This window comes from Rosa rugosa, chromosome 2 (genome assembly GCF_958449725.1).
Source record: "Rosa rugosa chromosome 2, drRosRugo1.1, whole genome shotgun sequence".
Taxonomy (NCBI): Eukaryota; Viridiplantae; Streptophyta; class Magnoliopsida; order Rosales; family Rosaceae; genus Rosa; species Rosa rugosa.
The window spans coordinates 71910833-71928576 of record NC_084821.1 but is presented as its reverse complement, the minus strand read 5'-3'; the positions used below and the strand labels follow the sequence as shown (position 1 = coordinate 71928576).

General features: G+C 39.8%; 1 protein-coding gene across 1 annotated transcript; it reads left to right on the top strand.

The window, feature by feature from the left end:
• Positions 1 to 17080: 17080 nt before the first annotated feature.
• On the top strand, positions 17081 to 17660 carry LOC133731475 (non-specific lipid-transfer protein 3-like). The gene is made up of 2 exons (XM_062158839.1): positions 17081 to 17427; positions 17645 to 17660. Exons 1-2 carry the CDS (start codon positions 17081 to 17083, stop codon positions 17658 to 17660), a joined length of 363 nt encoding a protein of 120 aa, XP_062014823.1.
• Positions 17661 to 17744: the final 84 nt, after the last annotated feature.

Genomic DNA, 17744 nt, shown 5'->3' with positions numbered 1-17744 from the left:
CTCCGAGAATGGGGAATGAAAAAAAAGAAAAAAAAGTGAACGTTTACAATTGAACATATAAATTGATCAATTATGTCTGTAGTGTATTCATTTTGGTTCACTTAAGGGCAATAATATGATTATTTGAGGGTAGTAATATGATTATTGGGGCAATAATATGATTACTGGGGGGCAATACTATGATCAATTGTGACCTATAATGTATTCATTTTGGTTTTGGGAGTTTATACAATTCACTGGACGGAAATAATATGAATTTGGGAGGCAATAATATGATTACTGGGGGGCAATAATATGATTACTAGGGGGCAATAATTTGATTATTGGGGGGCAATAATATGATCAATTGTGACCTATAGTGTATTTATTTTGGTTTGAGGATTTTATACAATTCACTAGACGGAAATAATATGAATTTGGGAGGAAATAATATGATTACTGGGGGGCAATAATATGATTACTGTGGGGCAATAATATGGTTACTGGATATTATTAAGGACCGGTCACCGGTCGCCGGATTCCTGTCACGGTCACCAGATTCCGGTCACCGTTCGCCGGATTCCGGTCACCGGTCACAGGTCGCCGGCGCCCTGCCACTGGTCACCGGAGGCCGGCAAGGTGGAGGATGACTTCTCCCTCTAAGTAAAAAGGAATGAGAGGGCAAAAAAGTCTCAAAAAAAAAATAAAAAAGAATTAATTGGGGAAATAATCCCTTAGAGTGTTTTGGGTAAATGGGGTTAAAAAACAGTTGGTGGAGCAAGTGGGTAATTTTTAGCCTAAAATCGGGTTGTTTGGACCCAAAATGAGCATTTTGGCCTGACAAGGCGTGTCTTGGAGAAATTGAGCAAAAGTCAGTGGCTCAAGCTATATATTGTCGACAAGTTCGAAATATATTATTTAGAGGCTCAATAAAGCCTACTATGGAAGATTATCCGAGCTGCAAGAAAAGGAAATGATGGAAGCATGGAAATGAAAAGTCAACTTTAGCACATTTTCCTACTTCGGCTAGGAGAAACCGAGCTAAATAAGGAAGGAGGGGTGGAAGACTGACCAAATTAACTCGAAATGAGCTGAAACTCTGCAGATCCATTCTAGACAGCCCAAGAATCATTTCGTATGAAGAGTTCCAGAGCTAGTTTTGAGTGGAAGGCCTTCAAACAATCAGTCCAATTTTCTGCAGAAGCAAAACTGGAAAACTGGACCTGTAAGAGGTCCAGCAGCATTTCCGGCCCAACCACATGGAAATAAATTCTGAAATTTTACCACAACAATCTACATTCATGGTGGATCATTTCATATGAAGAAGTCATGGTCAAAATCTGAATGCTTGGTGGAGATATAGCTGCAGCAAAATTGGTGCAGTAAGTGCTTAAACCTAACATTCCATTAGTGTTTAAGTGCTTGAACCTAACAATTCCATAAACTCATAAGTGCTCCATCATGATCCCATTAAGTGCTCCATTATGATTTGTTTAAATGCCAAATAGTGTTGCTTGGTAGCCTATAAATAGAGGCTACAACATAGAACAACAACACTCATTCATACATCAAAACATCTCTAAGATGATCTAAGTTCTCTCTAGAGCAAACCTCTCTAAGAGCAACTCATTTCCTTCTCTTTCTCTTATCGGTGATCACACTCTAAGTCCTAGTCTCCTCAAGAGCTGACTATCAGTGCCACCAAACCCTCTGTCAACGTACTTCGGTCCTAGTCTCCTCAGGAGCCGATTGTAGTACCGCGACCACAACGGTTACGGAACTAGCCAAGCAAGGGTAACGCCCTCGCAACCCAGCGAAGCTAAAGTCACGCTTTAGCAAGTTCTCCCCACTTCCCGGTGATTTTCGCTCTGCTCGATCTACGACGTCGAGTATCGATTTGGTGACGCAGAAGATTAGCAAAAGTCCTCACCACGAGGCATAAAGAATCCCACGACGAGGTTGGTGCTCTCCTCGTCCACAGTCGTTTGAAAGAAGTCAGGTCAAGGGACACCCCCGACGACCGCACCCGACGGTGCTGGCACGCCCGCGCAGAAAAGAGACTGTTGACCAGCTGCAACAAAATTGGAGCCAAACATTTTGGCACGCCCAGTGGGACAACATCAGAAGAGTCTTTTTGTGTTCGCCATCATTGGGATGTCAGGGGAAAATCTTTACCAAAAGAAATTCCTAAAGTGACAAGATGGCCAATGTTGCCACCATTGGCAATATTGACATTGATGACGAGTTCGAACCACTCATCATTCCACCAGATGCTAGCCTGGATGAGAGGCTTCGCATCCTTACAGTGCATAGTGAAAATTATGGGAAGCATTTGGCAGCTTCGATCGCGAAAAGGGAACAACGAATTCGCGAGTTGGAGCAGCGAATGAATCAGAATGCTCAGAAAGCTAAAGAGCAGTCACAAAAGCTTTTCTCGAGCAGAGACAAACAGACTGCCCAACCTGCCGCAAACATAACATCTGAGTTCACAACCTTGCGCAAGGAGGGTTCCATCTTGGCTACCCAAGTCGGTTCACAGCAAGGAGAATTGAAAAGTCAAGAATCTGCTCGCGAAGAGGTGGTTTCTGAGGTTGAATTGCCTACAGATGACGATAAACCTAAACGCCTCACTGGAGAATCACAGCCTTACACAGAGGCTGCTTTTGGAGAAGATGATCCACAAGATTGTTCTTCTGACAATAAAGTTGTCTCTGAACAAATATCTGAATTCTCCACTGACCCAGCCATATATGTGGCTACTGATCAGATTCTTGGGGGGCAAGATGGAGCTCATGTTCATTCTGTTGATCACCAAAATGAATTTCTTAAAAATTCTAATAGCCAAGAGGTGATTAAATATGATCTAGGCGACCAAATTGTCGTTTTTGAGGCTCTTGATCATGAGAATTCAAACCAACAAGTGGTCGTCTATAATGGCCAATCTGTGGCTAATTCTATGCCAACAAAGATACTTGGGGGGCAAGATTACTCCTCCTACGAGCTAAATTTCTTCCAATTTTGGCACGCGAAGTATCTTTGTTGCTTTCCTTCAAGCTCTCACAAGGGGGGTTTTCATGCTATAAATTTTTACGCATCTGAGCTTGGAGTGAAGCATAGATGGCCTCCCCCGTGGCCTTTCTGGAGGTTAGCTAAACATAGTGCTGCTAACTTCTTTCTTTGTTTTTAATTTCCTGTCAATTTTCAGTTTTTTACTTTTATTTTCGTCATTTATCCAAAAAAAAAAAAATAGAAAAAGAAAAATACAAAAAGAGTTTCTAATTTGTGTGTCACGGAGGATGCAAAAGTTGTGTTCTTGCCTAAACAGTGGCTTGAACTTTCTGATATAATTAGAGGGCATTGGTTTTGGCCTGGGCACATATACAAGAGGCATTTAATATGCCTAATATGGAATCAGTCAAGTAATTTCAGTCAAGCCAATAAAAGTGGCTTTTGGAGCAACAACATTATAAGAGCAGTGCTGATTCAAGACCTCTTCAGTCAAGACGGAGACCTTTGACTTCGAGGTCTGGGGGGCAATGTTTGGACCCAAAATGAGCATTTTGGCCTGACAAGGCGTGTCTTGGAGAAATTGAGCAAAAGTCAGTGGCTCAAGCTATATATTGTCGACAAGTTCGAAATATATTATTTAGAGGCTCAATAAAGCCTACTATGGAAGATTATCCGAGCTGCAAGAAAAGGAAATGATGGAAGCATGGAAATGAAAAGTCAACTTTAGCACATTTTCCTACTTCGGCTAGGAGAAACCGAGCTAAATAAGGAAGGAGGGGTGGAAGACTGACCAAATTAACTCGAAATGAGCTGAAACTCTGCAGATCCATTCTAGACAGCCCAAGAATCATTTCGTATGAAGAGTTCCAGAGCTAGTTTTGAGTGGAAGGCCTTCAAACAATCAGTCCAATTTTCTGCAGAAGCAAAACTGGAAAACTGGACCTGTAAGAGGTCCAGCAGCATTTCCGGCCCAACCACATAGAAATAAATTCTGAAATTTTACCACAACAATCTACATTCATGGTGGATCATTTCATATGAAGAAGTCATGGTCAAAATCTGAATGCTTGGTGGAGATATAGCTGCAGCAAAATTGGTGCAGTAAGTGCTTAAACCTAACATTCCATTAGTGTTTAAGTGCTTGAACCTAACAATTCCATAAACTCATAAGTGCTCCATCATGATCCCATTAAGTGCTCCATTATGATTTGTTTAAATGCCAAATAGTGTTGCTTGGTAGCCTATAAATAGAGGCTACAACATAGAACAACAACACTCATTCATACATCAAAACATCTCTAAGATGATCTAAGTTCTCTCTAGAGCAAACCTCTCTAAGAGCAACTCATTTCCTTCTCTTTCTCTTATCGGTGATCACACTCTAAGTCCTAGTCTCCTCAAGAGCTGACTATCAGTGCCACCAAACCCTCTGTCAACGTACTTCGGTCCTAGTCTCCTCAGGAGCCGATTGTAGTACCGCGACCACAACGGTTACGGAACTAGCCAAGCAAGGGTAACGCCCTCGCAACCCAGCGAAGCTAAAGTCACGCTTTAGCAAGTTCTCCCCACTTCCCGGTGATTTTCGCTCTGCTCGATCTACGACGTCGAGTATCGATTTGGTGACGCACAAGATTAGCAAAAGTCCTCACCACGAGGCATAAAGAATCCCACGACGAGGTTGGTGCTCTCCTCGTCCACAGTCGTTTGAAAGAAGTCAGGTCAAGGGACACCCCCGACGACCGCACCCGACGGTGCTGGCACGCCCGCGCAGAAAAGAGACTGTTGACCAGCTGCAACAAAATTGGAGCCAAACACGGGTAAATGATCATTTCCCCTAAAAAATATATATATATACATTAGCCCACCGCATTCTTACATATATCAGTGAGAATCGAACCCACGACCTCTACAATGATGGAATTATAATTTACCAACATGTCACTTAAATAAAAAAAACTATTACACATGCAAAGCATGTATGAAGAAAGCTAGTGTAGTTTAGCTCAAGAGCTCATTGAAAATGCTCTGATTACACGTCAATGTAACTAATGTTTGTAACTAATTACTTTTCATTTATTTTCACTTGAGAGATTATGAAGAAAATGCATGCAAGTGGACCACAAATGCAATTTTCCACTTCCACCCCAGCAATTCATGCAAGGAGAAATTCTTAGGTAGGGACTGCCCTACCACGTGGCGGTAGGGCAATTCAATCAAAATTAAGAAAGAACTTTGTATATTCTGAAATTGTCCTTCTTTTAATAAAGCAATATATCTAAAACACCTCCGTGTAAGGTCTTAATTGGACAGTCCCACCACCACGTGGTACGGCTACCTTACCTAAGAATCTCTTTTCATATACAAGTCAGTTGAGCTCGAGCTCAGAAAATCACAAGGATGCCATCAACGTGTGTCACCTCTGCATAACGTACGATAGAAGCATTGGACCTTTGAAAATTCACCAAGACCAGCTAGAAACTCTGTTGAGAATTAGTAACCTTGTCACTTGTGGTAAATGCATGTGGGTTTGAAAATGCCAATTTTCAAACACATCGATCCTAATGAATTACGAAATTTACATTAATGAATGTGCGTGCGTGGAGAACTCGAAGAGCAGATGGATATTGATACCTTCATTGACGTCAATAACGGTAGATCCCAAAACATCAAGCTCACCCATCAAAAATATATTTCAATTTGTTGTTAATAATAAAATGTACGACTAAATTTAACCCATATCATTGCCATTGTGGACGAAAAATAAAATTTGAATATGCAATGGCAAGAACAATGAATAATGATCAACTGACGGGAACTTCACAAGTTAACTTGCAGTGTAGTTGTTTTTCTATGACTTGTTTATAGCTTCATCTATGACTAATTTTACCAAAAATGAGCGTGATCTAGAGCTCTGCAAAACCTAGCTGCCAGCGGCAAATTTTAACTATGGAGGCTTAACCGCTTCTCCACCACCGATATAGATAAGAACTTAAGAAGCACATAACATCTCAAGTTTTGCATCCTAACAAATCAATATATCTCTAATTACCATTCCATTTGTAACGTCCCGTATCTTAAATTACCAATTTACAAGTTAGTTGGACGGTAAACGACCGTTATTTTCACTTTTACTGTCGTTTAAGCACTTTTAGTGGCCCTAAAAGTTGACTTTTTGATCGGGCCAAAATTTGAGAAAATTTCCTTCATGAAAGTTGTAGAGGACGTTAACCCGAGCGCGGGCATATGTGGTACGTAAAAATTGGAGTTCGTATGCGAAAGTTTTGAGTGATTTAAGAAATTTACTGTTCATGGTAAAAAAATATATAAATTTGGAAATTTTACTGTGGTAGGTTTCCAAATCCGGAAACCTACCTTCCTCTCTCCTCTCCCCCGATCTCTCCCTCTTTCCTCTTCGGGCGGTTTGCTTTCCCCTTCGATTTGCATCCGTCCGGCCATCAACCGGTGGAAAACCGGCCACCACGGGGTCGCCTCCTTCCCCTCAACACGCTGGTGCCCTTGGTTTTCAACAATTTGGCCGGAAAACCCCGAATCGAAGCAAGGAAGTCCACGGGGGCAGTTTGAGCTTTCCGGCGATTCCACCGTTTCCGGCCGTCCCCGACCACCAAATCACCATCGAAGGTTCGGTTTTTGCCCAGGATTGTTTTGCCCCTAGCCTTGAGTCACGATTTGCAGTGTGGAGGTCGAATCGACGATTTCAAATTCTAGGGTTCTTGAGTTTTTTCTGGAAAAACTTCACCAGCCGGTTTCGACTGTTTCAAGGTAAAATTGGATGATGTTGTAGTTAGGAAGTTGGTTGGGTTTGTTGAGTAGAAGCTACTGTCCAAATTTGGTGGCCATTGGAGGTGGTGGCCACCGGCGCGTGAGCCCCACGCGCCGCCACTGTGGGTGGCGCGTGGAGGCGTGTTGGGCTGTGTTTTAATTCCATATTTTAGCCCATTAAATCCTATAAATATTGTAGAGCTTGTATATTAAATTTGGTGAATTTTGGAGAAGCTTGGAATTAATTATGAATTTTTGAAGTTTAGGGTTTCGATTATCGAATTACGAGAATCCGGCCGTCGAATATCTCTCGGTTCTGCCTTGGAACCTTTAAATTAACGAATTGGTATTAGTAGTATAATTTGGGTTGCATCCGAGAAGAAGTGGAGATGTAATTATGAGGAATTGATTTTAGGAATCATATTAAATTGTTGAATAATTATTCACGGAATATAATCGTGTACAGGATGTCGTACCGGGCTCTGGCTCGATAGAGGAACTCGTATACGTGACCGTCGGAATAGTACTGTGAGTGGACTTTTGTTTTAAATAATGATGCATGCGTTTATTTTCTTGAATTAATGCTTTACCTAATTAATATATTACTTTCGAGCATACGAATGGATTTCGGAAATTTATTTCGGTTTATCTCGTGGTTTTGCTTTCAATAATGATTTTCTGAGATTGATTATGAATTATCTCGGTTATGACTTTCGGATATTAATTTTGTTATGCTCGGATTTGAAATTATGATTTATGTTGTTTTTCAATAAAGTATTTTCCAGGGTATTTTCCAAAATGGAATATTAGTTCATTATTGAACTTCCTTGCTTATTCATTATTGACCTGAGAATATTTTGGCGTGTGGGACACGCCGTTGATTTATTGATCTTTCTTATTTATTTATCGACTTTCGATTTTGGCATTGGGAATGCCTTGATGATGATTTTAGAATTTGTTTTGTTTCGGTTTACGGGGATTACGATTTATTATTATTTCTCGCATTTTTGCTATTGATTTGAGATACTTTTGGCGTGTGGGACACGTCGTTGGAAATTCTTTTACGAGAGATGGGGGAAGCCTTATGTATTTTGGATTTACTGGATTTTCGGTTATGTTTCCCTGTGCCATACTGAGGGGTGATTTTATCATGCTAGCATTGATTTTCCGCCTTTGTGGCGCGGTGATGGGATCACCGTAGCCCTTCCGCCTTTGTGGCGCAGGTTACTGTCTCTGTGACAGTAATTCTGTAGCCCAGTATCCTATCGCTACACTTAGTGGCGTAAGGGTATATTATGGGAGTTATGGGAGTTCTTTAGCCTGGGAGGCTATCACCCAACCAAGCCTGAGTGGCTTATTCGTATGGCTATCATCTTCCCCTACTTATACTATTTTTGACTAGCGGGGACTAGTCTGAGTTTTCTTAACCAGCGGGGCTGGACTTATATTTTCGAGTATTGAAATTTCAATCTTTTACTCTGTTGTTGTGACTAGCGGGGCTAGTCGGTTTTCTGGAGTTCAACGTTTTTCGGGTTATTTTCTTAAGTGTTTTATAAATGTTGCATGCATCCGGATTTTTTTTATATATCGAAAAATGTGGGAAAGTATGAAGTTTTATTTTGGTTTATTCATATTAAATTATTTATTTTTGTCCACTCACGCTAACGTGTTTTTCAATTACTTTCCCCTGGGCCCTTCGGTTTCAAATGCCCAGTTTGCAGGCGAAATTAGTTGAGGTCGGGCGTACATTGGAGTTGAGGCATAGTCAACAGCCTAGCTTCCGCGGTTGCCTTTGAGTTAGGTTGTCCTTATTTACCTTTCTATTAGAATTGCTCTGATTACCTATGGGATTTATGTTTTTCAAGTTGAGGTTTGTGTTTTGTGAATTGGAGATTGGTGTTGAGTTGGGGAGCAGGGTGGCTCCAGAAGTATAAGGATGATTTGATTTAGAAGTGTAAATGCTTTCTACAGGTTTTGGGTAGCCCATTTTAGGGGAAGTTCCGCCAAATTTTTGGTCGAATTTCTTCTAAGGTGGGCCCCGCAGGGCCACTTCGGATTTCAGGGTGAAATCCGGGGTGGGTCCTGTCAGTTGGTATCAGAGCATTAGGTTGTCAGATTCTGTAGACTCGTTTCTATTCTGTTACCTTATATGCTAGGTGTTGCCCAGTACCTCCCGAGTGATGGCCCGACTGCAGCGGTTCCCCATCGTGTACTCTTCGGTGCTGTGGTATTCATCCAGTGTGTAAGGTACATGTCTAATGGGTATTTCCTTCAAGTACTATGCCTCGTGTACACCGACCTCATAGGAACTTCACTGTGTATCGGATTGTCTTCATGTCTTATACTTGTCTGGTTGTGGTAGGGTAATAGCACTCTACCTGGTTGTGTTGTGCTATGAAATGTGATTCGAGGAAATGTTGGGAGTAACTTTTCCTCGATGTCAACGGATTATTGGAACATGGTTTAGGGTACGAGACCGGAGTTTGATGGTGTGTTTCATTTCTGGAAATGAGCAACTACGGTTTGACCTATCTTTAGAGACTGTAATTAATTCAAAATCATGATTGTTGGTGGAAATAGAATCGGTAATTATGGTGGTTCTGTTTGGAACCAAGTTTAAGCAAACGTGTGTTGTGAGGTGATTGATTGTAGAGCAGTTTATAAAATACTTTGGGAAGTTGATGGGAGGTCCCTTGAGAATCTTAGTGCAAGAAACCGATTGTAGGTAAATTTGGACTGGAATTTCTTCAATTGTACAATTTATGTGGGAATTGTGAACGTATTACCTTTTGGTAGACAGCGGAGGAAAATTGAATAAATATTCTGAGTTGTATAGCTGGATGCCATGTTTTCTAGTGACTGTGGTCACTGAGGATGGTAAATAAGGAGTGGAGGTGATAACAGTAGATAGGAGATTATAAGTGGAACGAGTCATTTTGGGTTGTTGACTTGACTGAAACAATTGATAGCTTTGTTTGGATTAGAAGAATGTGAATTCTAGATACTTTGATTTATAATTGGTCAAATGTATGGGAAAACGGATAAAGAGTGGGTTTTTGAAGCTAATATGTGGTGGAAGTTTGAGGAATCGAGGAAATGATTAAAGTTTTACTATAAAGTTATGACTTCGGTCCATATTTCTAACTAGTAGAATTAGAATCAACCTTTAGTATGTAATATCGTGCCAACAGGTGTCCTTTTATTTATATGTTTATTGAGATGGTGGAATGTAATATCAGAGAATTTTTTTTAAGATGACATCGTCAGATATTTGTAGTATTTCGAGTGGGATTACTTTATGATACGGAATGTGATTCGAGTTTTGATTAGTGAAGTCTTGGAGATTAATTGCGATATGTTTTGGTGGAACTTTTGATCGACAGTTTGGTAGTGACTTTATAAGCATTGTTAGTAGAGTAACTTTATGGAAATAAGTTTTCTAGTTGGTTCCGGAAATCTTTGAAGTCGGGAAATATTTGAAGTTAAAGAATTGACCAGTTTGTTTAATTATATTGGGTGAAGCATATTGAGGTTTGCCTTTTTAATGAAATAATTCAGCATATTGGACGATTAATTTGAGAAATTGGATTGTCATGCTATAAGATCACTTTTAGATTCGAGTGTTGTCTTAATTGATACAAGGTTGGACGAGCATCCTTCGTCTCTCTCCAGCAACTTATTCGAGAAAGACCTGGTGAATGATGGTTTGTTGTTTTGGAAAAAAAAAAAAAAAAAAAACTGTTTGTTGTTTGCGTTGGGTACTTGTATTAAATATTTTGATTTGGGAAAAATTGAATGAGTTCTTTCTACACTGGTGTTAGTATATGTGGAATAGGTAAGTCTGTTGAATTGTGATTCTTACCTTGATTAACATTTCTGTCCTGTGGTGACCCTTAATCGAGAATTTAGGAAGGGGATTTGTGTAATTGACATATGGTCACCAAAGCACGGGTATTAGCAGAATTGTGTGGACGGAAAATATGAGGTTGGCATAAAAGTGTTTGCATATCTCAAGATCGAACTATGTGCATAAATTGAGGGGGACTAAATCTTAAGTGCCAAAACATTCCTTGAGATTATGTTCCATTTTGAGCTAAGCAGTTTTATATTAGAAATATCAACTGAATTTGAAGACCTCGGTTTCTTACTCACGAGAGCCTAAGTTTTTAAATTTCGTGGGATTGTGTTTCGTCCAGTGTTCTCTTGAAAAGGGTTTTTCCTTGTAGAATTGTGAAATTTCTGAATATTGATTGGACCATTGGAAGGTCAAAGCAAAGTTTGATTATTAGAAAGGTGAATTTGCAGACTTCTAGCTTTCTATTCGAATGTAATGGGAATATAAAAATTTTATGCAAAAAGGGGAAAAGTGGTTCGTTTCTGTTCCATAAGGTTTTATCCTTTCTGATCTCGTTGATTTGAAAAATTGGCAGTTTGAGAAATTATAGGTCCGCAGTAGTTGCATAACAATTGATTGAATTTGATAAGCTGCTGTCTACATTTAATTTGAAAAAGGAGTAATTTATGCAGAAAATTTTCGATCTCATTGTTTCTTATGAGATTCTATTAAAGGAACTAAGATGAGGCTTGAGATATTTGGATGTAATAATTGTTCGTGTGGTATGGTAATTGAGGTTGTCGGTGTAACTAGAATTTTTGTTAAATAAGTATTATTAGGAGAGTGGATCTTTAACCACCTTATTTTTTTGTCAGCTCAGTAATAGACGGTTGTTGCCAAAAAAGTGTCAATTTTAAGTCAAGGATGAAGGGATGACTATGTTTAAGTAGTCTGTAGTTTAATGTTGGTTGTTGGATTAATACAATTTGAAAACACAAAGAAAAGGGTGGAACGCTATGGTAGTAGCCTTCGTACAAGAATTTAAGCCTGATTGGAAACGTCGCACTCAAAGAGTATTGTCTTAAGATAGCCGAAGAAACTATTTGAATAGGAACTTATCGGTTTAATCAAAGTTATCCTACGTTACTTTTGACAATTGTGGGATATTTACGTAAACGACATTTGACCAGAAATCTAGGCACAAACGGACAAAATGAAAGTGTGGTCCTGTGGTGGTTAAGGAAATTGGTAGTTTTAGACTTGTGGGGTATCTGCGAATATCTTATGGTGTTTTATTAGCGGTTGGACTTTCCCACAAACCCCTATACGAATTGAGAACGTATTAAATGTGGGTCAATGTATTTTCACGACGTTGTTAGTGAACGGGTTAGATCTTCCCCGTACGAGTTATATGAGAATTCTGTGAATGCTACTGTTCCAACCGAATGGTTTGTGATGCTGATACCTTGCGTCATTTGGGCTATTGGCGGACACGAAATTCTTGACGCCGAAATTCATGTATTTGTGAGATTGTGTTGCTACGTTATTAGGCAAGACAAGTGCTTCGACTTGAGTGTTGTTAATTTGGGGTTATAAGCATGTTTTATTCTCGTTTGTGTTGTTGGGTTTGCCGGAGATTCTATTGATTGTTAAAGTAGTTGATTTGAGGTTGTAAAAGAAAACTTAACTAGAGGAAGAGTCGACAAGTTTTGAGATTCCGACAGCATCGAATGGGGTTTTCCTTCGATAAGTCTTTTGGGATTATGAAAGAAATTGTTCTTGCATGTGTTATAAGTTGTTGCATCAATATCTCGTTCCCCTTGACACGCTAGTCAATTTTCCATTATGTGGTACTCAAAGTATGGTTCATTCCAGTCACCGACCTCGGTTTAACCATAAGTCTTTATTCTCGAAATTCTACCATGTGTTCCTGCTCACATATTCGAATCATTTACGGGTTTCTTTGAACATAAGGTTTTTCAATCACGAATAGGGGTAAACTTTTCTTGTGGGATGGTTAAGTTCAGCGGGGTTACTATGGAATCGATTGAATTATTGTGACGGACAAGGTTTCAGATTACGAATTGTTTATTTCAAGTATTGAAATTCTTTTCTAGTTGATTAATTCTTGAACCAGATTTGGAGTATTAATTAGTGTTGGAAACCTTGTAGTCCATTAAAGAATCTGGTATATACAGAGTTGGGAACTTTCAACAATGTTGTATCTGTAATGATGTAGTTGTGAGGTTTTGTCATACAGTTGGGTGGAAATATCCTATGTAGGGCTAGTGGAGATCATCAGAGTTTTGTTGATTGCCGATTTGAGGTTACGAAAAGGAAAGTTTAATTTAAGGGAAGAGTGATAAGTTTCGAGATTGTGATATTTTTGAATTAATTGCTGTGCTGTTTATGTTCTAACCGGCATGAAATTTCGAGGGCGAAATTTTTATAAGGAGGGGAGAATGTAACGTCCCGTATCTTAAATTACCAATTTACAAGTTAGTTGGACGGTAAACGACCGTTATTTTCACTTTTACTGTCGTTTAAGCACTTTTAGTGGCCCTAAAAGTTGACTTTTTGATCGGGCCAAAATTTGAGAAAATTTCCTTCATGAAAGTTGTAGAGGACGTTAACCCGAGCGCGGGCATATGTGGTACGTAAAAATTGGAGTTCGTATGCGAAAGTTTTGAGTGATTTAAGAAATTTACTGTTCATGGTAAAAAAATATATAAATTTGGAAATTTTACTGTGGTAGGTTTCCAAATCCGGAAACCTACCTTCCTCTCTCCTCTCCCCCGATCTCTCCCTCTTTCCTCTTCGGGCGGTTTGCTTTCCCCTTCGATTTGCATCCGTCCGGCCATCAACCGGTGGAAAACCGGCCACCACGGGGTCGCCTCCTTCCCCTCAACACGCTGGTGCCCTTGGTTTTCAACAATTTGGCCGGAAAACCCCGAATCGAAGCAAGGAAGTCCACGGGGGCAGTTTGAGCTTTCCGGCGATTCCACCGTTTCCGGCCGTCCCCGACCACCAAATCACCATCGAAGGTTCGGTTTTTGCCCAGGATTGTTTTGCCCCTAGCCTTGAGTCACGATTTGCAGTGTGGAGGTCGAATCGACGATTTCAAATTCTAGGGTTCTTGAGTTTTTTCTGGAAAAACTTCACCAGCCGGTTTCGACTGTTTCAAGGTAAAATTGGATGATGTTGTAGTTAGGAAGTTGGTTGGGTTTGTTGAGTAGAAGCTACTGTCCAAATTTGGTGGCCATTGGAGGTGGTGGCCACCGGCGCGTGAGCCCCACGCGCCGCCACTGTGGGTGGCGCGTGGAGGCGTGTTGGGCTGTGTTTTAATTCCATATTTTAGCCCATTAAATCCTATAAATATTGTAGAGCTTGTATATTAAATTTGGTGAATTTTGGAGAAGCTTGGAATTAATTATGAATTTTTGAAGTTTAGGGTTTCGATTATCGAATTACGAGAATCCGGCCGTCGAATATCTCTCGGTTCTGCCTTGGAACCTTTAAATTAACGAATTGGTATTAGTAGTATAATTTGGGTTGCATCCGAGAAGAAGTGGAGATGTAATTATGAGGAATTGATTTTAGGAATCATATTAAATTGTTGAATAATTATTCACGGAATATAATCGTGTACAGGATGTCGTACCGGGCTCTGGCTCGATAGAGGAACTCGTATACGTGACCGTCGGAATAGTACTGTGAGTGGACTTTTGTTTTAAATAATGATGCATGCGTTTATTTTCTTGAATTAATGCTTTACCTAATTAATATATTACTTTCGAGCATACGAATGGATTTCGGAAATTTATTTCGGTTTATCTCGTGGTTTTGCTTTCAATAATGATTTTCTGAGATTGATTATGAATTATCTCGGTTATGACTTTCGGATATTAATTTTGTTATGCTCGGATTTGAAATTATGATTTATGTTGTTTTTCAATAAAGTATTTTCCAGGGTATTTTCCAAAATGGAATATTAGTTCATTATTGAACTTCCTTGCTTATTCATTATTGACCTGAGAATATTTTGGCGTGTGGGACACGCCGTTGATTTATTGATCTTTCTTATTTATTTATCGACTTTCGATTTTGGCATTGGGAATGCCTTGATGATGATTTTAGAATTTGTTTTGTTTCGGTTTACGGGGATTACGATTTATTATTATTTCTCGCATTTTTGCTATTGATTTGAGATACTTTTGGCGTGTGGGACACGTCGTTGGAAATTCTTTTACGAGAGATGGGGGAAGCCTTATGTATTTTGGATTTACTGGATTTTCGGTTATGTTTCCCTGTGCCATACTGAGGGGTGATTTTATCATGCTAGCATTGATTTTCCGCCTTTGTGGCGCGGTGATGGGATCACCGTAGCCCTTCCGCCTTTGTGGCGCAGGTTACTGTCTCTGTGACAGTAATTCTGTAGCCCAGTATCCTATCGCTACACTTAGTGGCGTAAGGGTATATTATGGGAGTTATGGGAGTTCTTTAGCCTGGGAGGCTATCACCCAACCAAGCCTGAGTGGCTTATTCGTATGGCTATCATCTTCCCCTACTTATACTATTTTTGACTAGCGGGGACTAGTCTGAGTTTTCTTAACCAGCGGGGCTGGACTTATATTTTCGAGTATTGAAATTTCAATCTTTTACTCTGTTGTTGTGACTAGCGGGGCTAGTCGGTTTTCTGGAGTTCAACGTTTTTCGGGTTATTTTCTTAAGTGTTTTATAAATGTTGCATGCATCCGGATTTTTTTTATATATCGAAAAATGTGGGAAAGTATGAAGTTTTATTTTGGTTTATTCATATTAAATTATTTATTTTTGTCCACTCACGCTAACGTGTTTTTCAATTACTTTCCCCTGGGCCCTTCGGTTTCAAATGCCCAGTTTGCAGGCGAAATTAGTTGAGGTCGGGCGTACATTGGAGTTGAGGCATAGTCAACAGCCTAGCTTCCGCGGTTGCCTTTGAGTTAGGTTGTCCTTATTTACCTTTCTATTAGAATTGCTCTGATTACCTATGGGATTTATGTTTTTCAAGTTGAGGTTTGTGTTTTGTGAATTGGAGATTGGTGTTGAGTTGGGGAGCAGGGTGGCTCCAGAAGTATAAGGATGATTTGATTTAGAAGTGTAAATGCTTTCTACAGGTTTTGGGTAGCCCATTTTAGGGGAAGTTCCGCCAAATTTTTGGTCGAATTTCTTCTAAGGTGGGCCCCGCAGGGCCACTTCGGATTTCAGGGTGAAATCCGGGGTGGGTCCTGTCACCATTAACTCATTTGTTCAAATTCCAAAAGAATGAAAGATAGTATATATGGGGAAGAAAATGATGGTTTTCACTTATTTTTGTATTTTCTCATATTTCAATATAAAGTCAGTCAAACAAATTTTTAGAGTAAGAGCAATATTATAATGGGACAATCAAATAATTATATCCTCAGGTAGTCAATCAAACAAATCTTTAGATATGAGCAAAATTGTTATAGGGCAGTCAAATTAATCATATCCTCAGGTAGAATAAAAATTAAAAAACTGCACAAAATTACAATTTAATGAGTTCCCAAAATAGCACCAGTGACCCCCTATAAAAGAAGCACAGCTATATGCACCTAAACCAGTAAACCACACTTCAGGGTTTGCATCCAAAGCCAAATAACCCAGTCATATTCTATATCACTATTGCTATCTAGCTCTATTCCTTGGCTGTGAGTATGGAGAACAAAATGGTTTCCTTCTTGGCTTTCGCCTTGGCGATTATGGCCATTGTTCTCAATGCTTCCCCAGCAAATGGGGATATCACATGCCAAGCTGCTTTGGTGTGCTGCCATGTAAGTCTTTCTTGGGGAGCTCCGGCCAGCAGACCCTAGTCTTTCTTGCTGCCTAGGTGTTCAAAATGTGAATGCTCAGGCTATCACCACGCAGATTCGCATGAGCCTTTGCGAATGCTTTAAGAAGGCTGCTGCTGGCATTCCAATTGACCCTGCAAAACTTATGAAGCTTCCTCAGTTATGCCAGGTCTCTGTTCCTGTTCCCCTTGACCATAGTCTATGCTTCCTCAGTTATGTTGGATAAAAACTGTTTGTTATAACCATATACTTTTGGTGTGAAATCTCACTTTCCACATGTCCCTGAATCCGATAATAATTAAGACCGTGCCAACTCTTTTCCATCCAGTGCATCTTGTAAAATTTAATTTTGAGATTTTTTCAGATTAGTAAAGATGTAAATAGGGAATGGAAAGCACTTGGGTAGGATCAAAATCTCATAAAGTAGTAAATTAGTAATGGTGCAAATAAGGAAGAAGACTCTTAGGTAGGATCAAAATCTCATGTGCAAATCTTCACATTAATGACAAGCCTATATAAGAAGCACACAGTACCTCAGGTTTTGCATCCTAAACCAAAATTAACCAATATCTACTTACCATTCCATTAACTCCTCTGTTACAATTCCAAAAGATATCTAGTATATATGGAGAAGAAAATTATGACTTTCGCTGCGCTGGTGATTATGGTCGTCGTCCTCAATGCATGTCCTGCAATTGGAGGATGCGACGAAGCCTTAGTCGAGTTGTTGCCCTGTGCCACGTTCGTGATGGGTCCTGCAGAAGGAACTCCCCCTCCTGCGTGTTGTGAAGGTATGAAGCATGTCGTTGGTGGAGCAGATACCGCTGAGAATCGCAGGAGTCTTTGCCAATGTTTGAAAGACACAGCTGTTAAAAATGAGGTTAAAATCAAGCCTGAAAACATTAAGCATGCTGTTGATGCTTGTGGCGTTAAAATCCTTGTTCCTATTGATCCTAATATCGACTGCAGCAAGTAATTACTCACTCTCCCTCTCTCATTTTTATTACATAATACATGTGTGTTCGGTGTCCAACTAAAGACCAACTCAACCAAAAACTCAATCAGGCGGTCCATATGTTCATTCAACATGAGCGTGGTTTGACACAGATTATACATACATACATACATACATATATATAAGATGTACGATACTTCTATTGATCTTGTGCTTTGATAATGTGATATGCAGAATTCCGGCGTTTTAAAGGGATCAAATAGAACTATTGGAGAAGAAGATTAGCTGCAGGATGATGTTTTATGATGCATAATTAATCAGTATTCATCCAAGA

Coding starts and splice junctions, on each gene's coding strand:
- LOC133731475 (XM_062158839.1), top strand. CDS start 17,081: ATGGAGAAGAAAATTATGACTTTCGCTGCGCTGGTGATTATGGTCGTC.